The 25,844-nt window shown below is 36.7% G+C and overlaps 1 protein-coding gene across 1 annotated transcript; it reads right to left on the minus strand.

Annotated features, from left to right (window-relative positions):
- Window positions 1-1,257: 1,257 nt before the first annotated feature.
- On the minus strand, window positions 1,258-25,637 carry QSER1 (glutamine and serine rich 1). Its single transcript, XM_070957502.1, has 11 exons — window positions 25,476-25,637; window positions 19,550-23,080; window positions 18,589-18,860; window positions 15,502-15,618; window positions 14,161-14,294; window positions 12,996-13,192; window positions 12,083-12,220; window positions 9,609-9,706; window positions 5,833-5,985; window positions 3,154-3,249; window positions 1,258-2,086 (listed from the first exon to the last, which is right to left on the minus strand). The coding sequence occupies exons 1-11, from the start codon at window positions 25,570-25,572 to the stop codon at window positions 1,946-1,948; spliced, it is 4,974 nt and encodes a 1,657-aa protein (XP_070813603.1). The 5' UTR covers window positions 25,573-25,637; the 3' UTR covers window positions 1,258-1,945.
- Between the last annotated feature and the right edge of the window lie 207 nt (window positions 25,638-25,844).

Genomic DNA, 25,844 nt, shown 5'->3' on the forward strand with positions numbered 1-25,844 from the left:
CAAAAATTTAGTCTTAATAATATATAATTATGTATCTTTAAATTTTCCATAGGATCAGTGGAAATGCAGTATATTTGGACTGAATTAACATATTGTGCTAGGCCATGATATACCGGTAGTTTTCTTTGTTTCAGCTTAATCTTAGTACAAGGCATTAACTCTAGCTTCATAGCTATAGTACCACAACTTGCCTTTTTTTAAGGCAAGTGCAGTAATGGAATCTTTAAGTCCAATTAGCAATTTCTATCAGTATTTTGACTGAACCCATCAGAGGAATGAAATGAATACTACTTCCAATAACATGAAAACATATTTTGAAAATATACAGGTTGTCCAACGTAACATACACATCGAGATAACAAAATGCTGTCTTTTGATATTTTGAAATCCTAGTTTAATTGCTCATGAACACAGCCCTTCATTGCATTTTACATATCTAAGGTGCATGAACACATGTATAACTAAAGAAAATACATCATGCTACATATAATAATATCCTGATTGGCTAGTGAATGAGGACACCTGCTTTCTTGGCTGAAATTAAGGCACTAAATGGCAGTGAAAAGAGAAATGAATTGTTTTTATATATTATTTGATGGAAGTACAGGATCTTCACTTTCACAAAATCTAAATAACAAGTCCTGCATATATTGAATCAATGGCTGAGGTAAGGCATTCTGTTAGCAAATTTTTAAAAAATCTTCCTATTGATGCAAGTATAGCCCATTTGTAACTTAAGTGGGACTACTGATTCCTACTGAAAAATAATTAATCAGAGAAAGTCATTTACAAAAGATGCCTGAGACTCTGAAAAGGCACCAAGAAACAAACAGTTCTGCCATTACCAATTCTAAATAACAAAAATAAAAAACTTAATTGTTTTCAACACTGCATATAGCCTGGTCAATTGCTAATCCTCACTTTACTGAAGACCAATGTAGTAGCTGTTTATTGAAATGTTCTATTAATCAAGCAGTTTTAAGACAAAAATCATTTCATTTATCAGAAAATAAGTTGCAATCTGTCAATATAACCATACATAAAGCAAACTTATGAAGTCTAATATGTCTCATTCATGGTTAACACTGAAGCAAACCTGTATAAACAAAGATAATCTCAAGATACATACTTTACAATATGAAATTAATATATAAAATGAACAAGAAAACAATTGGAAATGTATTACAAGGGTATATGAAACAATTTTAAGCCACAATACTTTTTCCTCTGAAAAATACAACTATTTGTGGGATAAAATGTACAAGTGATTTCTTTCCAAAAGGGAAAAATAAAGGACACAAATGTAAAGAAAAAATATGTCTTTCCTCAAGACCTAGGGAAAATAATTAAGGTAATTGTTTTTATTACAATATAATCTGTCACAAAATAGCAGTCATAGGATTGCACCAAATCCATATTGAGTTTCCTGAACATAACATCAGTAATTGGAGTCCATAAAGGAGAATGGTATTCTTGAATGTAGATGGAGGTTATTCACACAGTAATTCTTGTCCTATTAAGATTTCTCTGCAAAATGTTCGAGACTCTACTTGAGCTCAGTCACAGTTACCATCACTGTGACTCTTCCTAGTGTTCAGAGTAAAAAAAAAATGGCATGATATTTAAAAAGTTATTTCAATCATAGCCAAAATATATATATTTAAGTACATGCTTCGATCATTTGTCAAAAATAAACCTAAGTTATTTCAAAACAAAAGTTTACAAAATAGGAAAAAATATTCTCCAAGTAAAAAATGCAGGTTTGTTTGTAGTTCCATTTGCTTGGCAGCATTTTTTTTTCTTATTAGAATCCAAGGAACCCAGAATACCATGATTTCTTTTGACCTAGAATAGAGCTTGGCATGTCCAGCCTATCAGCCTTTGCATTTATTTTGATGAATAGAACAGAACAACAACAAAAAAGTCACATTTGGATCAATATTTGTTAGCAACATTTCTGCTGAACATGGTTCAAAAGTTCACCAAACTTCTCAAAGAGATCTTCTATCCATTTTATATTTTTCATGCACTGCTGTACAATTTCTTCTTGACCTAGATCTGCATTCTTTTTTTGAACGGAAGAAATCTATTGAGAGAACAAATTAAATGTCACACAGTTAGCTTTCTATTATTTCTCCTAGTACTCTGAGTATGTATGCATGCATTCTCCTAGGGCACGGGTGTCAAACTCGCCATGTCACATTGCCATCATGTGACATTTTGTGACTTTTTCCCATTTGTGGAGCTGGAGTGGGTGTGGTCTGCACATGATGCAGGCTGCCAGTTTGACACTCCTGTCCTAGGGTCTGTGAGAGTATATTACACTTACTATAGTGACAGAGGTAACCTTAGTATAAATGAAGTTCAGGGTTATTCAATGATTTTCTAAGTATGCTTCCTGATGTTCTAAAGAGCTATTAGAATACCTGCTACAGTAGAATCTCCAATATTTTTAATATATCTTGTTAGATCACAACTCTCATTATCCCCAGCTGTAAACTCCTGAAGCATCAACAGATATTAAAAAACAAACTTTTTTCGTTTGTGCAAAATTTATATTCCACTTCAGGTTTACACATTATCCAGAATTGTTTAAGATAATGAACACACAGGACTCAATAAGACCATAAGTAATGTTTTTCAGTTCTCTTAATCCACCTTGCCTCAGAGATCTACATTCATTCAGGTTTCATAAGTATTATGTATCTTGTGTTACCATGACATAAGACATTTTTACAAGTGTGTGTGTGTGTGTGTGTGTGTGTGTGTGTGTGTGTGTGTGTGTGTGTCTTTGAATCAATATTTGATTCCTGGCAACTATCTGGACTTGTCCTAGCAGTTTTCTTGGGCAATGTCAGAAATGGTTTGACATTGGCGCCTTTCTAGGGCTGAGAAATAACGATTGAGCCAAGGTACCCAGTCCTTTGTACCTAAGTGGGACTAGAACTCAGTGTTTCATGATTTGTAGCCTGATCTCTTAACTATGACACCAAACTAGCACTCTTTTTGGAATCTGTAAAACTTGATTCATTAAATACAAAACTGCTCAGTATCTTCTGAAAATAGTTTATCTTCATCTGATTTTAATTGAGTTTAAATTCTACTGCACTAATGAATACAATGAATAATAACATAAACTAGAAAAAGACTCACCTCTACTTTGCATCTGAGAAACATGTGGTATTTGTAATGGTGGAGTGAATGATACAAAGAACACAAAGGTATTTTTTCTGGATCTATAGTAAATTCCTGCAGAAACAAATATTTATTAACCACCCTAGTAACTAAATACAGTTAAGTTTCTTGATACTAATAATTATTTGAAAATATAACAATTTACTCATAGCTATACATAAAACCATACACAAAAATAGAATGAAGTATATTTTATGCATATATGTTTTATTTCTTATGTAATATTATTTCATCTAAGGCTGTGAATAATTAAGAAAATTTGAGTTGGGAGTAGGTTTCTACTTGTAGGAAAGAAGGAATATGATAAGAAATCAGAGAACTATCACTTCTAATGACATGAAAGAAAGAGCAATCTGCCCAAGTGCCGTGGATTCTAAGAGAAATAACCCTTAACTTTACTACTTGTAACTAGCAATTTTTAGTCCTGATTTTTTTCTCTGATTTTCAGAATATTATTTTTAAGGGTAAATAAACCATTTCTCCCCATTAACCAGAATTTTGTTTTCTAATTCTATAATTACAAAATAGCCAGTTTAATGGTTGTTTTGGTGTATGGTTGACTTGCTAGTGTAGAAATAGGAGTTCTAGGTCTCCCTTAGCAATGAAAGGCAGCTGCCTGACCTTGGTCTAGGCACTCTCTCTCAGTTCAAACCATCTCACAGGGAAAGGGAAAAAATAGGAAGAGGAAGAAGTATTAAGCACTTGCACTGAGTTTACCAAATATTTTTTAAAGGTGGGAATAAAAATCTAATAACAACAAAATTAAAAACATGGTTCTTGATTTCCATGTCTATTTTTCATTTGAAGAAATAACAGTTCTATCAAATTATAGGAAAAGTTTTTAGGATATAACCAGGTGTAATTTAATGCTATAATAGAAAATCTGGTTCCTTTTGCAATTATTTGCTTTGTTTTTCTATGACTGGAGTTGTTGTCTTTATGCACTTTATGGAATTTTATGCACAGGATGCTATGTGTTCCTGTTAAACCAGAACTCATCAATGTGAGATAATGTCATTGAAGCAATGAATATGATGAATTTGGGCAAACTCCAACAGAGGGTGGAAGACGCAGGGCCTGGCATGCTATTGGTCCATGAGATTGTGAAGAGTTGGATAACACTTAGCGACTCAACAACATCAGTTTGAAGTTTCAAATATGGAATTGATCCTTCTTGTCAAATAGGTGTCTGTTAAATAAAGTTCTCCTAAGATTTATAGAGCAATTTTGGTGTGTGGGTGTGGGTGTGTGGGTGTCCTTTGAGTTGATGTTGACTCCTGAACAGGTCCCTACAGTTTTCTTAGCAAGATTTCAGAAATGGTTTACTATTGCCTCTTTCCTAGGACAGAGAGAGAGTAACTGGCCCAAAGTGACCCAGCTGCTTTCATGGCTAAGGTGAAACTAGAACTCATAGTTTTCCGATTTCTAGCCTGGTGCAGTATCCACTATGGATTTAACACAAGAGATTAAAAAAATGTAGCATGGTTGCTTACCGTATCAACTAAAATCTGACATATTTGCCATTTTGAAGTGAAAATTATGGTGGCAGGAGTTTTTACAGTTGTAAATACAAATAGATTTAAAGTGTCCAGGTAAGGGCAATCATGGAGATAGGAAGAAAATGTAGATGTTATAGTCTAAGGTGTGTTTATAACATGTGAGGAAGGACCTTTACAGAGGAATTCTAGTCATGTTTACTCATTAGGTATACTGGCACGTCCTCCTGGGTATCTGGAAGTTGAGTCATGGCAACTGGACTTCTTTTTCTTGTTGGTTTGAAATGTTTCACTGCTTATCCAAGTAGCTGCTTCAGTCTGAACAAGTTGGTTGGGGGACCCCATATATATATATATCCTCCAGGGTGGTTTTATTTTCACCTAATCTGAATAAGATTGTTAGGTGAATAGAAGAGTTGTTGGGATGTAAATCTTCTATCGCCAGCTGGTTTGAGAGAGGAGTGAAGGAATCCATTTATGTCAAATTGGAAACTCCTTCCCTCAACAGAGGTGGAGATTTCAGACACAACCTGTCCCCCATTTTTTATGCTGCTTTTTCATCAGTCCTCAAGAAGATTAAGACACTTCACAAGTTCATCAGGGAGGCCACACTTAAGGACTCACTCGGGTATTTAGGAGTTGAAACATGTCTCCTAATGACTCTCTGCCTACTCACCTAATGAGCCTTTTCGGATTAGGTGAAATGATACCACCCTAGAGGACATATATCCTCCTAACAAATTTGTTCAGATTGAAGAAGCTACTTGGATAAGCAGTGAAATGTTTGTAACCAACAAGAAGTCCAGTTCCCATGTCTAGAATTGTCAACTTCCAGACAATTCTACTTGGATGATTAAGCATCTTCATCGACATATTCTTCCCAGGTAAGAATCTTCAACCATAAGAAACTGCTATCTTTAAAAAAAAAAAAATCTTTCTCTGGCTTTAAAAAAATAAAGAACAAAGAAAAGTCAAGGTTTTTTAAACTTGCTGTCTGGTAATTTAGTTTTTTTAAATTTTAGAATGGAAAAGGTATTAGTTCCTAATTTACTGATTTAAAATACACTCAAGATAATCAAGAAAAGTTTGAGATCAACATTCCATCAGAAATACTGCAGAAACAAATACTATACAAACATACCTGTGCTAATTTTGTGGTTGCTTTGGAAATTTTCAGTGTTTTCTTATTATAAGCTTTCCCATTCATCTTGATTCTAGAAACTGCATTCATCCCCATTTTTGCTTTAGAATCTCGAGTTATTACTGTCAGTTCAGGAAAACATTCCAAAGCAGCCTTAAAAAAAAGTTATAAAAGCAGCAGATTAGCGATTAAACAGAATTATAAAGTATGCCTTATTAATGTGGTAAGAATTTAAACTCGGATCCTTTTTTTAAAAAAAAATCTGCTGTAAACATGCAGACTGAAAACAGTATGATTTTCACAACTGGCCAGTCTACATGCCAGACAGGCTTAGACAAAATCCACACCCACAAATGAAGCACGTCTTTTGGTCATAGTCAGATTACGCCAATCTTTTCACCTACTGAAGAGATTTTGGAGCCATTTTAAAATCAATGAGCAGAACTCAAGGAGACATCTGCAGCAGATGTGGCACAGAGGGATTGAAGAAAAGCAGGGGTTTACCAATAAGTCAGTATCTCTATTGGGACTAGAAGAAATCCAAGCAAATGAAGCAGAGAATACATGCTTTTGAAACTTCTTATTTCTATTTATTTCAGTAGAATCACAGGGAGTTCTTGACTTACAAACACACTTGAGCCCAACATTTCTATGGCTAAGTGAGACATTTGTTAAGTGAATTTTGCTCCATTTTACGACCTTTCCTGCCACAGTTGTTAAGTGCACAGTTGTTAATTTAGTACCACAATTGTTAGATGAAGTTGGCTTACCCATTGACTTTGCTTGTCAGAAGGTTGCAAAGTCCTTCTGAGGCTTTGCAACCCTATGACCCTGGGACACTCTAACCATCATAAATATGAGTCAGTTGCCAAGCACCTGAATTTTGATCACATGACCATGGGGATGTTGCAATGGTCATGTGAAAAATGGTCATAAGTCATTTTTTTAGTGCTGTTGTAACTTCAAACAGTCACTAAACAAACTGTCCTAAATCAAGGACTACCTATAAATACCAGTCTAACCAGGAACCTGTTTTTTTCCCCTTTCTTTTTTCTGTGTGGTGCTTTTCAATCAAATCTTATTCTTTTATTTTCTCAGATTAGTTCAGAAGTGCGTGTAATCTCAGGTATTATATTAATGTTGCGGACTACACAAGAAGAAATGCAGGTAGTCCTCAACTTACAACAGTTCATTTAGTGACTGTTCAAAGTTACAACAGCACTGAAAAAAGTGAGTTATGACTGCTGTTCACACTTATGACCTTTGCAGCATCCACATCAATGGTGGGTTGCTACTGGTTCATCCTGGATCGGGTAAACCAGTAGCGGCAGTGGCGGGAGGCTCTACCCACCCGCCCGGATGGTTCTGTGCATGTGCAGAAGCGTCACGTGCATGCGCGAGCGTCCAAGAGCGAACTGGTAGCGATGGATTTTGAAACCCGCCCCAATCCCCATGGTGACATGATCAAAATTCAGACACTTGACAACTGACTTGTATTTATGATGATTGCAGTGTTCCAGGATCATGTGATCCTCCTTTTGTGACCTTCTGACAGCAAAGTCAATGGGGAAGCCAGATTCACTTAACAACTGTGTTACTAGCTTAACAACTGCAGTAGTTCACTTAACAACCGTGGCAAGAAAGGTCATAAAATGGGGCAAAATTTACTTAACAATTGTCTCACTTAGCAAAAGAATATTTGGGCTCAATTGTGGTTATAAGTCGTATCTGTACTGTCTTCCTACTGTTCTTGTAATTTACAATATAAATTGGATTATTATTTATTTTTTGCTAACTTCTCTTCTGAGGTATTGGCTGAATTGCTCTATTTGTAAACAGAGCGGTGCCATCTTGTGGTCTGTACTTTCTTTTGAAATTATTTTTTGAAACAGCTGTTTCGTAATTATCCAGGCAGCTCTGGAATTTTTCCTTTCTAAATGTTTAAGTAAAGTTTGATATTGTTTTTCCCTTGACATCTCCCCAAAAGGAAAGTAGAAATGAATAAGTTACTTATACACTTCAATGTTTCATTTCCAAGAGAGTGCCCTAATTAAATTATTTCATTTTTTTGCATTTTTAATTGTCATGAAGGAAGCACTGGTTATAAAAACTCTAACACACCCATATTACGGGATGGTTGTTATATGAGATGCCACTTGGAAAATAGTAGGTGGCAGCAGTAACTTTCAAACCAATACTCCAAAGCAAAAGGCAGGGCCAAAGGTGAAGATCCAGGATTTCTGGAAGAGAAGGTTAGTCTCTCTTATGGACTCAATTGTCCATTATAAATATAGTATAAAAGCAAAGTAAAAACTAATCTTCGCAAAAAAAATTCTGTTAGCCAGTTCCTGAAAATTTTCTGGAAGCAACTGTGTTTGAAATGCAATTATAGATTTCTGTCCTACTTACTGACCTATTAAAATGTTGCATTCATTTGAAAATACAGACTTTTTCAAAGGGAGTAGCAAATTAGAAATATAGAATAAATAAAACTTTGATTTTGGGTTTTGCTAATTAGATAGGTTTATTGTTATAGAAATGCCTATTATACATTATCATGTAAAAGTAAAAAGTTGAAGTTTTATGTTACTACCTTATTCTACTTCACCAAAAGGAGTCGGAACTCAATGCCTATCTTTTTCTTTTGCCCTTTCCCCTACACCCGTGATGGCGAACAGGTGGCACATGGAACCATATCAGTGGGCATGCGAGTTCAGCTCCACTGCGCATGCCAGCCAGCTGGTTTTCAGGCCTTCTGGGCCCACTGGAAGTAGGGAAACAGGCTGTTTCCGGCCTCCGAAGGGCCTTGAGGTGGGGAAGGCCCATTTTTCGCTCTCCCCAGGCTCCAGAGCCTTTCTAGGAGCCTGGGGAGGGCCAAAACGGGCCTTCTGGTCCCACAGGAAGTCGGAAAACGGGCTGTTTCTGGCCTCCGGAGGGCCTCCAAGAGGGGGGAGAGGCCATTTTCGCCCTCCCCAGGCTCCAAGAAAGCCTCTGGAGCCTGGGAGGGTGAAAAATGGGCCTACCGGGGCCACCGTGCCATCACGTGCCAAAAGCGTGGGGGTCACGCACGCATGCATGGGACGCATAGAATTATGAGTGTAGGCATGCATCGCGACCCCCCATGCTCCCACCACTTTTGGCATGGGATGGCAAGAAGGTTAGCCATCACTGCCCTACACTTTTCTCTTTTCCCCTTTTTTTTCATTATTTCCCCATAACTAAGAGCCATGGTGGTGCAGTGGTTAGAATGCAGCAGGCTAACTCTGCCAACTGCCAGCAGTTCGATCCTGACTGGCTCAAGGTTGATTCTGCCTTCCATCCTTCCAAGATCAGTAAAATGAGAACCTAGATTGTTGGGGGCAATATGCTGACTCTGTAAACTGTGTAGAGAGGGTTGTAAATCACTATGAAGTGGTATATAAGTCTAAGTGCAATTGCTATTTCATTTTCTTTGTACTTCTGTATTTTATATTTTGATAAACCAATAAACTGCGTAGAGAGGGTTGTAAATCACTATGAAGTGGTATATAAGTCTAAGTGCAATTGCTATTTCATTTTCTTTGTACTTCTGTATTTTATATTTTGATAAACCAATAAAATGCTGGAAATCCCAAAAAAGAAACATAGAACAAAGAAAAGAAAAAGAACAAAAAAAAAATAAAGAACTTAAATTTTTAAAAAGTCTTATTTGCTTTGCTCCACTAATTTTCAATTTCTATAAAAGAATTAATAAAAGAGTGGCAAACTATGAATAAAGAAAGTATAATTATCAGTACCTTGAATGGTCGCTCTATATGTAATTTGGAAAGCAGCCTTTTTCTATTGTCATTCAGCATGCCATCAATTTTTCTCATATGAGGCAAAAGCAGCTCATCTAAAAAAGGAGACGCAATAGATGCCTTTTACTGAATGTGTTATGTCTCATGGCTCTATGATTATTCAAATAAGTTAACATAATTAATAAATGTTTGTTTATTTAATCAATATGTTAGCAATCATTAAAACAATTGTAGTTATGCCCCAAATACATGTTTCAGCATAGAATATTCTTAAAATGTTATGTTATTTTAATTCAATATACAGTGTGAATAATTTTTTTACAAAATTGGTTTTACTGCAACAGTGAAGATACGTTTCATCAATGGCACAGTGTGTGATGCTGTCTGGATCGGAGGTCAAGCAAATAGATTTCCAACAAATACTTATAAGACAGTAAGGCAGTTGCATATCATGGCCAGGAAAATTGCACTGGTATGTTCATATAGTCACCAGAGATAAATTCAACTTGGAGATTTATTTTTATTAATCTATAATCAACCTACTTCCAAAATACCAAACCAAAAGGAACAATTTAGTACAGAAATACTATAAATATAATAAAACATGCCACCTTCCTTAAGTTGAACCTATTCCTGGGTGACCATATAGAGATATTATTAGCAACAATATGAAAAGTGGCTGATACTTTCAGATTGGCTAGGTTCTGAAAACTGCTGCAGCTTCATTGTCAAATAGCTGAGTTACCAGCTAGTTTGACCAAAATTCTCCTGGAACCTCAAATGTAAATGATTAACACACAAAATGAAAGTAAAACCTCCCTAATAGATTATTTTCTAGGTACTTTATGAATAATGAACTCTGTCCTAAATCCCTAACATTAACTTTCATAAACTTTAAAACAGACCTGGGTATTTTATAGCCCCCAGGGCCTTTGGCAGTCCCTGCCCAACCCACATGAGGGCAATCAGAAATAAGAAATCAAATGTAAATAAGTGTACACTGTGCCCACAATTCAACCACATTGCTTTTATTTTGAAGGTGATTGCTATTTTTTTCCCAATTTATGTGTGTGCACGCGCGTGAGTGCCTGTGCTTCTGGCCCTCCACACCAGTCCCTATTTCTCATGTGACCCCTTAAGAAAATTAATTGACCACCTCCGCCTTAAAGAAGTATCCAAACAAGTACTGTGAAGGAAATCTTAATAACAGCAACCATTTGTCTATGAAAACATAATAAATCTAAAGTACTTAACAAGCCAAATATGCCACTGCCCAACAATATTTTCAGGAAACATCTTGATACAGAACAAAGACATTCTAATGACTTCATTTTTTTAGCTATTCTTATAAGAAATTTTAATATAGTACATATATTTTTCCTATTCTCACCTGCCGAATAGTTCTATTAAAACCCTAGTTTCCTGACTTATGCATGCGTACTGCTCATGACTTTGAATGAAAATACATAAGTAACTTTATTATTTTTTTTTTAAATTTGATTTATATGCCGCCCTTCTCCGGAGACTCAGGGTGGCTTACAATGTGCTCAGCAACTTGTGTTAAGAGTAACAGGAATTGATTTGGATTAACTTGACTAAGAGTTTTAGAGTTATGCAGGGCTTTGTACTGAGACCTGAAATGGTAGTTCAATATCAACACAGATTCCTTCTTAAAGAAGCGTTCCCCCCATCAGACCTGCAGAATAGCAGCATCAACTGAGTAAAATGCACCTTTAAGTTAAAAAGGGATTGACAGGATTGCAACAAGATCCTTCAGAATGGCCACAGGCATACCTCTTTAACTCAAAACACATATTTTCCTGAGATTGTTGGCTATTGCTCGAGTCCAGGAAAAGAAGCAACTTCTTTAAAGAGGTGTTGTGACTCTGGATTCAAAGTGCTGCTCAACCGTAAGAGATTTTCAATATTTTAATTATTGCTTTTTTCTGCTGTTTTGTATTTCAAAGTGATGTTTCAACCATTGTTTTCTTATCAGCAGACTTAGACTTCTGAGCATGATGCATTCAGAGTGAATCCATTTCCAAACAACTGCCGTTTCTTGGCTAGGAGTTAAATTGTTACCAGAGAAGCAATCTGTTCAGAAAGTATGCCAGAAGGGACCAACCATGGCAGGGGGAGCAGAAAGTAGTGGCCCTTCTCTCATCTCAAATAATGGGGACCTTATTAGCCTTCCTGCCACTATTATCGGGAGATGTGTTTTCCAACTATGGCAACTTCCTAATCTGTGTGTGTGGCCTTCAGTACCCAGAATCTTTAGCCATAGGATCATAAATCTCAATGCTGCCAAGATTAGAAAACACTTCAGAAGGAGCTTCAGAAATTCCATTCATTATACCTATAATATAGATCCTGACCAATAGGTAGCTTCTAAACAAGAGAACATTTGATAAACATTTGATAACAAATCAAAAACAAACCAACCAACAAACAAGAGATTTAACAAACTGTACCATTACTCTTCTCCAATGCCTGCATAGTATCTGGATCCAAGGCAAGGCTAACAAGCAGTTCCATATAATTCCTAAATGTTTCCTTCATAGCTCTGGTGTTTAAAAAGCGGGCAACAATAGGTGCTGGTGGTTCAGTGTCTGGAATATCAAATATATAAATATATTGTACAATCGTGTTGTAATTTTTTCATTGGTTTCATTATTGCTTTAGTGACTCTTAGAGCAGTTCATTCTTACTCGAATTATGACTGAGCTGTGACATTAATATTCACAACAATATTTTAGACTTTATGTGGATATCATCATGGCTACTGGTTATATATTTTATTAATCCAATTATTTTATCTCTCATATTTTATTATATTTTAGATTATATTGAAGACATTTTAATGTCTTAATTAGGAATTTGTGTGATTTTTTCAATGGTTTCCTGTGCAGAGATGTTACTGCGAACATTTACTAAATATTGAAAAGGACCAAAAATATGCCCACAGCCCTGCAATGAATATAGCCTTCAGACTCTGTACTGAATATGACATCAGAAGACACTTCCTGATACATCTACAGCAGCAAGCATATAGGTGCTCTATGCTATTGGGCTGTTTGGAGAGTGTGCAGCTCCATATTTTTGCAGTCACTGGGATCAACAAACAAATAACTAGAGATACTGGAGCTACTGACACTTGGAACATGCTAGGGAACCCCCCGCCCCCCTTCTTCTATATGTAGAAAAAAGGCACAAATGCCATATATAAATTAGGGTTCTTATTATATTGATTAATGTGTACAATTCAAATAGAATATTAAAAATGTGCCTCCTTATACAATGTGACTAATAAATGTGACAATACAACAATGGAAATTATACAAAATCCCAGATTTTCATAATTTCTTCTGTTATAGGGACACTTACCTTCCTCATCACTCTGCGGCTGAGGAATAGAGGGCGATTCTTCTTTCCATGTTTTGCGTTTTTTTGGTGGTGGTTCAGCCTTTGTCTTTGGCTGTTTTGCTTTGGGTTTCACTGAAGTAACTTTTGTTGTGACTGTTTTTGGCACTGGGGGATCAGGAACTTTAGTGATGCTCATGCTTGGCTTACAGTGAGGAATTCTATAAATTGGAATAATTCAAAGAAACTGTTTTATAAACTTAGTGTTTATAAGTCAAATTGAATCAACTTAGCTGATTAGTTTTCTTCTTGAGTTAGTTTTCTTATAGATTTCCACACTTCATTTATTTGTACATTAAGATAATTGTTTAAACATCTAATTAGAGGATCTAGACAATGTTAGGAGCAAGCCTTAAAATCTTCATGCCTATATTATTAACTAAAGAGTATCTCTAAACATAAATAGATTAAAATGTACTCTTAGCAAGGAAAGTCTTTAGCTTAGAGTAAACAAAATTATTTAAAAGAGAACAGAAAGAAATCCCTAAAAATATTGGTCTGTAGATTATTGTCTAGAAAATATATATACTTGAAAATGATATTGATTCAAGGACAGAATAGAGTTGATTTGATCAAAATGACGATCCTCTTAAAAAGTATCATTCCCAAACCTGATGCTGTTTTTACCTATGTTGGGACTATAGCTCTCAGAAAATTTTTAAAAAGTATAGTCAATAGCTTCTGGGGATGTAGTTTCAACATCTCTTGAGAAGCAGGTTGAGAAAAAATGTTTAACCCATGAGTTAAGTTTGAGGATTGTTTATGTTTAGTTTCTCTATCCTTTGCAAGCAAATTGAGTAAACACTTTTACTTTTGCATTTGATTAAACTTTGATTCCTGAAATTACATACAGTATAAAACTGGTTGAGTGAAAACTGGAAGCAAAAATTTCCAGCTGCTCTCAGGTTTATAGCTTTTTAACAGCTCTTCATAATCTAAATGAAGGTAGGTTTCTCTCTGAAATTATTCTAGAGCATAAAATCCCAACAATTATTTCAGATAGTAAATTTTCAAAATATCTATGGAACATGTGCCTTTAACAAATTTAAAGCTAGTAATAATCCCTACCCCATTAAATACAATTAAAAGACACATCAAGGATCTGAGAAAATGGATTAAAATAAAATACCTTGCAGATTGTACAAGTGAATTTTTTGGCTTCTTGGAACATACTCTGACATACTCTTTTTTGTTTGCGTTTTCTATGAACTTTACATATACTCGTTTATACTTCAATTTTGCATCTCCAAAATATCCAAGATACTAAAAGGAAAAAGAGACTTGTATTATGCTTGCCTTGTAAGTAGTTTATAACCTTGTTAAGAAATTAAGAAAACACAAAAAGTGGATGGATCTGGAATATAACCCCAAATTAATTTAGATTTTATTAATGATTAGCTCTGTTACAAGTAGCTTGCATGCTATTGGTGAGCTAATGTCTATAAGAGATACTTTGTGACTTCTTAAACACTTTGCTGAGAGTTTCTTTAGCCAGAAAATGCTTCTGTTGGAAGCACCAGAAAAGACTTTTGCACTTGTGTAACTCCTGCACACAAGCCTCTTCTGGCTAATGAAACAACTGGAGGGAAAATGAAGCAATTTAGTCATTTGATTTTTAAAGTATGGGGTATAAAAGATGGCATAAAACACCATCTGAAGTTCTTCACAAGCCCAATCATTATAGCCCAGTGTAGTTAAGAGTTCTTGTTTTTATCATATTAAAAAGTACTTCTTAGTGCTAACTTCTGCAGGAGTTTTGTTGTTACTTCAAAACAATGTTTCTATTTTCAATAAATCCTACCCAATTATAATGAAAACAGTTTAATTCATTAATTCAATCCACTTATATAGCTAGTCATCTCAAGTATATAGATCTGGACAGACCATAAAAAAACGGTATTAAAAATTATACCATAATAGACCTGGTTTTTTTTCTTCTGTTCAATCATATCTGATTGCAGACTCTATAGGACAAGTTCCTGCAGTTTTCCTGGCAAGGTCCCCCCCCCTTCCCCCAGAAGTGGTTTGCCATTGTTCCTTCCTAGGACTTACAGAGAGTGACTGGCCAAAGGTCACTCAACTGGCTTTATGCCTAAATCGTGACTACAAGTCATAGTTTCATGGTTCCATCTTTTATTTATTTATTTGACTCTTTTTAAAAATCCTGTCTTTATTACTTTATAAGTAATTTAAGGTGGTGCACATACCTAATACACCTTCCTCCTCCTATTTTCTGCACAAGAACAATCCTGTGAAGTGGGTTGGGCTGGGGGTGGGAGGGAAGAGAGGGAGAGGGAGAGAGGGAGAGAGAGAGAGAGACTGCTCCAATGTAGCCCAGCCTACTAATAAAGCAGGATTAGAATTCACTGTCTCTTGGTTTCCAGGCCACACTTTAACCACTACACTGGTATCATATACAGTGTAAACATCTCACCAGTTAATATGGTTAAAGCTGAATGATTATACTTACACTATTAGTAGCTGCAAATTCTCTTTGTCCATCTCGTACTTCAGGTACAAATTTTTGCAGCAAAGCCTTTTGAACTTTCCAGATGGCTGGAGGCTCCACTCCTTTTTTTAAAGTAGCCTACAGGGACCAAAATGAAAAGCACTTAATTCCGTTAGTATTTGAAGTACTTGTACACATTCTAGACCAGGGGTCACCAACCTTTCAGACCTCAGTGACCACTAAATTCATAATTTTAAATCCCGTGGACCAGTAATATGATCTGCCTAATGGCCAGCTGGGTGGGCATGGCTAGGTGGTCATGTGATTGGGAGGGTAGGGCCAACTCCTCGCCTCCCCGCCTGGGCTCCTTAGGGCCCCAACAGGAAGCAGTTGTTGGAGCTAAGCAGCTACCACAAGAAAGTTGGCAAAACAGCTCAGTTCAAATTGGATCTGACCAAGAGGAGGCCTAAGAGAAGAACCTCACTGAGGACTACGAGCATAGGCTTTCCAAGCAGAGGGAAGACCTGCAGGAGTGCAAGGCCAGGTACTGGCGCCTGGAGGCTCAGTGGGCTGAGATGGTCAGCCAGTTCCAGGCAATGATGCAGTCCCACTGGAACAAGGTCCTCTGGCTCTTTGCCACCAGTGGCAATTCCCTCCAGCCTTTGCCTAAAGCCCCGCACCAGGAGGCTGAAGCAGACCCCAAGCCAGAATTTCTGCTCCCTTCTGCCCCGCACAAAAAGACCCTGAAAGGGGAGATTCTCTGCAGCAACACAAACGTTCATTGCACATATCTGCCCCAGGGGCCGTAGTTTGAGGACCCCCGATTTAGTGCAATATTAAAAATGCAAATAATTTTTCTGCGGACCACCAAAATTTTCTTGCGGACCATCAGTGGTCTACGCACCACCGGTTGATGACCGCTGTTCTAGATATTTTTTTCTGGAGGCATATATCAATGGTTCATCATTTTATTTAAAAAATCTGTTTTAAATTATAACATAGTATACATTTCAATCCATAGTATACATTTCAAATGGAGCCTTGCTAGTACAGTGGTCTAAAGCACCCTGTTATTAAGACCAGCTGCCTGCAATTACTGCAGGTTCGAATCTCGCCAGGCTCAAGGTTGACTCAGCCTTCCATCCTTTCTAAGGTAGGTAAATTGAGGACCCAGTTTGTGGGGGCAATAAGCTGACTTTGTATAAATATACAAAAGGATGAAGGCTATTGCTTAGCACATTGTAAGCCACCCTGAGTCTCCGGAGAAGGGCGGCATATAAATCAAATTAAAAAAAAAAAAAATCCTTGTAACCCACTAACCCATCAATACAGTATGTCCAAAATTCTTCGTGCATTTTATCAGTCTTTTTCCATTTCAAATTTCAATAAAAGTGTATACATTTTAGCTACATGTTCATTATTTATACACAGTTCAACTTGAAATTCTGTCTTCTGCTGCTCAATTCCAAATGCTCTGTTGACTGCTTAAATCTTTCTCTTAATTTTGCATATGGAAACTATTGAAAATAAATCCCTCTGCACTTAATTGCTGTTTTGATTTCATCCTATATCCTTCATGTTGCTGTTGTAACAACTCTCAATAAGTTCAACATTTTTCTTTACCTACTGTTTGTTTCCTGTAAAATGTTCTTCTGCTGAGAGTCTTAAAGGCATTTTCGGGGACAGTCTGGGTTTATGTTTGTTCCATATTCTCAATAGGGTATTAATAATTCTTAAAATCTACATTAACTTTAACTTTATTATGTCATAAAAAAACATACAATCCAAACCTCTGATTGTGCCCTTCTGATTCTAAAATTTTCTTATTTTTCAACAAAACCTACACACGCCCAATCCTCCTTATTCCTTTGCATATTAATTTATATTTAACTCTCTTTTTCCCTTTGCTACACAAACTTAGTTATATTTTTCTGCTACCTACTGTTGTGCATTCTGAAGTTGTTTTTGGCCTTCCAAGGTTTTTTCTATGTATTGGGAATGCAGTAGCAATACAAAGCAATTCAACCCAATGAACTAAGTCAAATACTGACTAAAAACAGACACTGACAATCTACTGCCACAGATAGAGGTGTAGATTTATTTTTCTGATGCATAACAATTCTTTTAGGTATCCTATGAATGCAGTACCATGACTGTTGACATCTCAATTTCAAGAATTTGGGATATCCAGAAAGAGATTACATATCTTTGCCCAGCAGTAGCTATATTAGGGGACGTGGTATACTTTAGTCAGTATATAACTAAAGAAACTATGGCTGAGCATGATGTGTGAATTATTGCATTAGAATAAGTGCAATAATAATATTGACTACACTGTAGAAAAAATGTAGAGCTAAAGAAAAAAGTGGGACGTGGTGTCTGAGTGGCTAAGATGCTGAGCTTGCCGATCAAAAGGTCAGCAGTTCAGCGGTTCGAATCCCTAGTGCCACGTAATGGGGTGAGCTCCTGTTACTTGTCCCAGCTTCTGCCAACCTAGCAGTTCAAAAGCACGTAAAAGTGCAAGTAGAAAAATAGGGACCATCTTTGGTGGGAAGGTAACAGTGTTCCGTGTGCCTCTGGTGTTTAGTCATACCGGCCACATGACCACAGAGACATCTTCAGATAGTGTGGGCTCTTCGGCTTTGAAATGGAGATGAGCACCGCCCCTAGAGTCGGGAATGACTAGCACATATATGCGAGAGGAACCTTTACCTTTAACTATATTAAAACTATAATCGAGAATTCTGTCAATTTCAGACTAAGTTCATCTTTGTAGCACAAGCTCAAACTATCTAACTTAATGTTCCAACTCCTGAATTGTATAGTAAGACAACTGGAACCAAATTTAAATATTCCTTGAAGTGCTCTAATTTTTGTTTAAGAGCCAAAAAAAAAAAAAAAAAAAAAAAACTTTAATTTTAAACCTATCTGCCACTGATTTGCAAGAACAGGACACCCCAGTTCATTATTCCACAAATCATGAAAATAATTAGCATAACTTTCATTTATTTCTTTCAAATTCTGATGGAAAATTTTTATGGTCCTTTAACAATAAATAAATTTTTTTAAAAAAGACAGATTATTCAGATTAAAATAGATGGATTTTACCTTTAGTGGTTCTATGTCTTCAATCTTCACTACAAATTCATCACGCTCTCTGTATATGCCTTCGCCGTCACTGTCTCCATCGTCATCTTCAGTATATCCTTCTATTGCAACCAATGCTTGTGGTTTTGCTAACTGCTCTGTAAGAACACTCTCCGTTTCAAATTGTGCTACACAGGTTTTCACCTGAGCATCTGCCAATGTTACAGTCATTTGGGAAGCTTCCTTCTTTACGACAATATTAGTGATGGTTTGAGAATATGTTTTGTCAATTTCTAAAGCACAAAACAAGCACTTCAAGAATTCGAATTCATTTTCATATTTATAACACAGTGCAAAATATTAGCTGCTCTGATTAACATTAGGCCTCAGAGTCACCTTGTAGGGGAGATAGGTGGCGTAAAAATTTAATAAATAAATTCAGCATATTTCTCAGATTCTAAGAATCTTCTATATATTTCATAGATCCGCTTTCAGTTAAAAAAAATCAGTAGCGGGGACAAAAATTTTTTAAAAAATTTACCTCGCCTTTCAAATAAAAGCAATGTATCTACATATCTGAAGATATTTAAATGAAAAAAACAAACAAACCCTATATAAATTTCTAAAAGCATATAATATATATGTTACAGGCAAATCTAAAATTATTTGTAGAGGTGTTTTTTTTTTTTTAAAAAAATCCTCATTTGGTTAAGTTATTGAAATTTCAGTTTAAACAAACAATTTTGGCAGTTTATAAAAGCGTTTTTTTAAATGCAAACAACATAACTATTTAACTATTTTCATTAAGCAACATTTAAAAGCACACCTGACAATCTTAAAAACTAAATTACTTTCAAAACATGTATGTAACTCAAAGAAAAAGAGAGATCTATTGATTATTGGACTGGTTTAAGTATATTTTTATTTAAAGCTACATTTATATTAAAATCATATATCTCATCACAAGCATAGTAAACTTTACCTGACTTTGTCTTTGTATCAGATGATGATAATGGAGAATATATACTCTTTTGGTAATCTTTGTTATTCCTCACATTATCTTTATCAAAAGAAAAAAAAGGCAGGACTTCTGGCTTTATCTTAGGATCTTCATAATTGTTCTTAACTGAATTTTCAACAAAGCCATCAAAAGATGAAGTAGCTGTTGCCGTATGCACTTTTGAGATTGGCAACTGACAAGGTGTTCTAATAAGTGGGGTGACAGGTCTTCTTACGCGATTAGGAACACGGATAGGAGGTGCTGAAAACTGCTGTCTGGGTCCAGATTTTAAGAAATCTAAAAAAGAACCAATAAATCCTGTTCTTACTTCTGGCTGCTTTTCTTCCACCTCTTTAATTTTTTGCCTCATTTTTTCTTGATGTTGGTAAGTTTCGTGACAGTTTTCAGGAACAGGAGAGTTGGCATCAATGCCTCTTGAATTCTGACGTTTGCACTGCCCACTTCGTTTCAATTGCTTCTGATTTGTATCAACTTCATTGACATTTTTAATTTGATTCTGTCCTCTGTCCTTTTGCTTTTGAGGGTCCTCTTCCGATAAAAGTTGACTCTTGTCTTCAGTATTATTACCATTTTCATTTCTTGGATGCTGCATAGATATTTGTTGCAGTGGAACTTCAGCATTCTCACTTGCCATGCTATAATCTGTTTTAGACACTGCAATCTCTTCATTTAGAGTCCTACTACTTGAAATTAGGTCTATATCTTTAATGTTTAATGTTCCATCCATATGAACATTGTTTTTAGTTTCAGATTCATTCCTAGTGCTGGACTGTTGTTTAACTTGACTAGAAACCTGTTCCTGCCTTCTTTCCATTTCAACTGCTGTAATTCTAGTAGGAATACCTTGGGCAGAAATTTCAATGTGTTGTTGGTTCCTATCTTTTGCCTGTTCTGCAGATACTGCTGTTAAATTTAGGGTAATGTGACCTCCATTTAAAGAAATATTATCCACACCAAGTGGCTTTCCAGAAAGTGCAGGGGATGAGTTGAAGCTAGGAGTCATGTGTCTGACATCTATTGTATGAAACTGAGATTTAGGACTATCTCCATTTTCAACTGACTGAATTTCTTCGTCATTGGCTGTTGATTTTGCAAATTCAGATGGTGTTACACCACAAGCTGCAGCTGTGGCTGCCAAGATATCATCTACATTAGACAATATATTCCTTTCATCATTGAGAAGTACAGATTCTGGAAAACATACAGAACTAAGGGGAACAAATTGATTCTTAGATTCATGATTTGGCTGTCCAAAATGATCTTTGGGTGTCAAATGATGTTGTAATGGCTTTGACGGTTCAGAAAGGTTAACTTTCAAAACTTCAGAATGTTGTGAATGAAGCTGCTCTTGAGAATGCCTTCCATTACCTTGAATCATATGACCATCCACTTGTAGATACTGCTGAGAATTCATAATGTGCTGCACTTGTGGAACATTTTTTGTGTATCCTAAACCAGATTGCAATATTGACTGCTGAAGCATTTGTAAATCACAGGGGGATTCTAGAAGTACCTGTGAAGTAGGCAGGCATAGCTGATGGCCGTGTCGTATGGGCTGAGTATGAAGCTGAGATGGTGAACTAACGGCATGAATCTGTTGCTCTGAGACTTTAACTTCATGTACCTTGTGCATAAGAGACTCTTGCTGGCTAAGTTCTTTACTGTCTGCATTTACTTGTGCTGTTGACAGTAAACTACCTGCTTTTTTAATATCATGATTCGCTGTATTGGTAATATGGCTGATTTGTGTTACAGAGTTAACCATGGTTTCCTCTTTTTTTGACCCTTGAAAAGTAAGCCCAACAATTTGATCTTCAAGACGAGAGTTACTTCTGATTACACTTTGAGAGTAGCGATTATCTGCTTTGGAAACTTTGTAAGTTGTATCCTGAGCATTAATCTCACCATCAGTAAGTCTCTGAGGAGAGGAATCAAGAGATGCTTGCTGTTGCAGTGCCTGAAAATTATGCATTGGAAACTGATCATCTTGTTTAGATGTTTGATACAAATTAGGATCAGATTTCCTTTTAATGTATGACTTTGTATCCGAGGAAGATCTGTTGTTCTGCAATGCTGGTGAATTAGCTGTTACTTCAAAAGGAGTTGACTGTACAACTGGCAAAAATTTTTGAGATTGTGGAGAGGATGACTCTTGTACCTGAGAATGCAATGAAATATAGTTCTGGGGAGGACTTGTAGTTGATAAGTTTTGAATATGAGAAGAAAATGTTTCTGAAGGACCAACAACTGACAAGACCTGTGACTGAGATGAATAGTTAATCTGTGGTTGGCTAACTGTTGATATACCCTGAGAATGACTAGAAGAATAATTTTCAGACTGGCTGCTTGAAGAAAGATCCCTTGTTTGCCCAGAGAAAGTATTTGAAACTGAGGTTAATACCTGTTGATCAGAAGTGTATGGTAGCGACTGGCTTTCGGACGTAGTAACTTCTGATTGCCCAGCAAAAGAAAGTGTTTTGTATAATGATGGTAATTTCTCAACCTTGATGGCTGAGAATACTTGTGCGTGACTAACAGGTGGCACATTCTGTGACTGTGTTGAAATATAATTTTGCGACTGACTTACTGACAGGAGACTTGGGAGCTGTGCTGTAGAATAGATTTGTGCTTGACCAGCTATTACAGTGTTCTGGTTCTGTGCAATTTTGGAATAGCTTTGTGTCTGTACAGAAGGGGCTACACTTTGTGGTTTAGGTGTCTTTGTTGACCTTGTTGGTTGCTTTGTAGAACACTGTTTTGCCTTTGTAGTGGAAACAGATGGGAAACCTGGTGACGGAACTGCTGATGCATACGACTGAGCAAGTTCCACTGAAACCTGAGAGGTTTTCTGCTGTGGACCACTACTGCTCACCTGAGTAGCATCGCCAGCTGGGCTACAAGTTGATTGGCGAGGTGCATCCTGAAAATCAGATTCATTTGTACTTGGTAAATAGTTCTGTAGGGAATGCTGTGAACCAGTCAGTTGTGCCTGAACAGACTGTGTGTTTGAAGGCCGCTGATGGTGTTTAATCACACTACATTCACGCTGCAGTGCTCTTTCAATGGAGGCAGTGGAACCAGTAAACAGCGTTGAGTTATACACCTGTGGAGTTTGCTGAGCTCCTCCACCAAGTGACGAAGGCAATAGACTGAACTGTGGCTGTAGGAGATGCGGTGCAGACTCTTGAGCAGAACGGTATGTTGAAGACTGTGGTGGTATGCTGGTACTTAATACATAACTGCCCAGTCGGTCAAAAGTCAGTGCAGGGGGGACTGTGCCTTGGGGTGTCTTGATCTGCAATAAAGGGTCATGAGCAGTTAGAAGCCCATTTGAGGTTGCACTAAAAGTTGTATCCTGAAGTGTTAAAGAAGGAGTAGTAACAAAGTTTCTACTGCTAAAAGCATTGGGATGTTGATAAACTGAGGTTGATGGAAAGGTTCCAGATGTTGGCAGAGTTCCAGTAACAAAAAGCTCAGATGATGAATGCATGCCTGCTTTAAAAAAAGCACACAAAATGAGATGTAATCAGTCATTAAAAAGGAAATATAGAAGTTGTACTAATCATTTCATTTAGTCTTGAATTTAATCACAAAAAAATATTTCATCTCAGTATTTGAAATGCACTCAAAGACTTGGTGCTAAGTTCTCTCTAGATTTTGAACTTACATGACATTTAGCAGGAGTGAAATGCTCCCGGTTTGGACCGGATCACCTGATCCGGTAGTGATGGCGGCGGTTGGTTTGGAGAACCGGTAGCAAAAATCCCTATGCCCCCCCCCATGCCCAACTGAGCTGCGAGATCATCAGAGGCTGTTTTTTTTACTTTTAAAAGCATTTTTTCTACAACCTCTTCCGACGAAAAAATGCTTTTAAAAGTAAAAAAAAGCCTCTGATGATCGCGTGGCTCAGGTGGGATCGTCAGAGGCTTTTAAAAGCATTTTTTTCTGCAACCTCTTAAGGTTGTAGAAAAAATGCTTTTAAAAGTAAAAAAAAAAAAAAAGGTGGCCATATCCACCCAGTCACATTACCCCCACACCAAGCGACGCCCACAGAACCGGTACTAACAAATTTTAGATTTCACCCCTGAGTAGTACCAAAACAGTCTTTTCAATTACTTTATCTCATGCTAAGAAGACTGGTGGAGAGAGGATGAAGCATTTTGTCCTCTTTTTATATTTAACATAGGAATGCAGAGGGATGTATTAGACCAATCGTGTTTAAAAATTTCTACAGTCCAGAAACTCAATTGACTTCAAAAATCCTAATCCCACCTTCAGAAACAGGATAACAACAATAGTTTCAGGAACTTGGCAATGTTAGGTAAGTTGCTTCACTGCAAACATAAGAAAATCATATATACTCATGACCCGGTCACCTCCCGAATTGATTACTGTAACTTGCCCTATATGGGGCTGCCCTTGAAGAGTATCCAGAAGCTGAGTTGAAGCAAAATGATGTGACACAGGCAATTGTGTGTACTCCTGAAAGGACTCACATTATACCTCTGCTCCATGAGCTGCACTGGTTTCCAGTCTGCTTCCAGGTCAACATCAAGGTGTTGGATTTGACTTTTAAAGTCCTACAGTGGCAGGTTACCTGAGGAACTGCCTTTCCCCAATTACATCTACATGTCCCATTAGATCCGGCAGAAGTTGCATATTGCAGGCCCCATCTATGAGGAAGTTCCAGCTGATGGATCCCAGGAGACAAGCCTTTTCGGCCATGGCACTTACCCTCTGGAACAAACTCATCCCTCCCAAACTCTCATGACCTCCTGGAAAACCCTTAACACTTGGTTTTATCAGTATCGCCTGGTAATAGGAAGCCTGAGAATTGTCTGTATAATATATAATAGCTTCCTTCTTATGATTTCGCTTTTATTTACGTTCATTGTTTTAACTGGTTTTATAGAATGCCTAGCTAGTTTTATTACACACTGCCCAGAATCAGTTTGTGAGAGAAGACCACATAAACTTGACAAATAAATAAAGAGCCTTGGTAGTACAGTGGTCTAAGGCACCCTGTTATTAAGCTGGTTATTAAGACCAGATGCCTGCAATTACTGCAGGTTCGAATCTCGCCAAGGCTCAAGGTTGACTCAGCTTTCCATCCTTTCTAAGGTAGGTAAATTGAGGACCCAGATGTGGGGGCAATAAGCTGACTTTGTATAAATATACAAAAGAATGAAGGCTATTGCTTAGCGCATTGTAAGCCGCCCTGAGTCTCCGGAGAAGGGCAGCATATAAATCAAAATTAAAAAATAAAATAAAAAAAATAATAAATAAAAACTGCCTACTACAGAACACAGAAATCCAGTCCTATATGTTTGTTTATCCCAATGTTTAATACTTAAGCCTTTTCTTCCCACCCTCATGATCAATGGACTTGATCATTCTTTTCCCAACCTGGAGCTAGGAAGGCATCTGATCATTGTTGACATTATGATTCACACCAGTTTAGTTGCACTGGTTTCTATCTTGACAGTTCGGTTATTAAAAGTTATTTTATGAGGAAACTTTCCATTGAAAATTATCTTTTTTGCTTCACATTTTGTTATGCCATCAACAAGTAGAATTATGCTAAATATATTCCCGAAGAATGAATTGACAGTTTTGCAATTTCTTCGTCTTTTTCACTATCACAATCACAAATTTTCTTAGCTGTCTTCTGTCTAGAATAATCCTCCAAGCCTACATAGATCATACTTCTATGTAGATAATAAGGCTACAGATAGAAATAAACAATGAACTTCAATCGAGTGAAGTAAGTCTTCCCTGCATAGAAGCTTCCTATTCAGAGACTAATGGCTCTAGATCTAAGCCAATGTTATATAATTTTTACACAGAGATATATTGATATGATTACAAAATATTAAGAAAATGTCACCTGGTTGCCATGTAGGCGCCCTAAATTGTGGTAAAAGTGTTGTTCCCGAAGAAACAGTCTGAGTATTGCGAGATTCGATTGCAGAGAGAAAATTCATAACTGATGTTTCTTTAGTGTTGCTATTGCTACTGTGCGTAGTATTATCAAAAATTCCAGGAAGACCTATAAGAAAAAGTACACCAGATATGAGCTTTATACTAGATATACTTCAGCACTTAAATATCTAATGAAAACATTCAATCACAACATTGTAGTTGAGTTTTGGTAATAGCCAAAAAGCTCTATTACAAGGTTCTGACAGTTTATTTAATTAACAAGTTGCTGAAAGTAATAAAGAGAGGAAATATACAATAATATTACAAAGTATCT

The sequence above is a fragment of the Pituophis catenifer genome, unplaced genomic scaffold, assembly GCF_029215685.1.
Source record: "Pituophis catenifer annectens isolate HBS135680 unplaced genomic scaffold, rPitCat1.0.hap2 SCAF_1, whole genome shotgun sequence".
Taxonomy (NCBI): Eukaryota; Metazoa; Chordata; class Lepidosauria; order Squamata; family Colubridae; genus Pituophis; species Pituophis catenifer.

Coding starts and splice junctions, on each gene's coding strand:
- QSER1 (XM_070957502.1), bottom strand. CDS start 25,572: ATGAATTTTCTCTCTGCAATCGAATCTCGCAATACTCAGACTGTTTCT. Junction 15,619..18,588: donor AAGACATAGAACCACTAAAG/GTAAAATCCATC, acceptor TGGTCCCTGTAG/GCTACTTTAAAAAAAGGAGT. Junction 5,986..9,608: donor ATATAGAGCGACCATTCAAG/GTACTGATAATT, acceptor CTTTTTTTTAAG/GCTGCTTTGGAATGTTTTCC.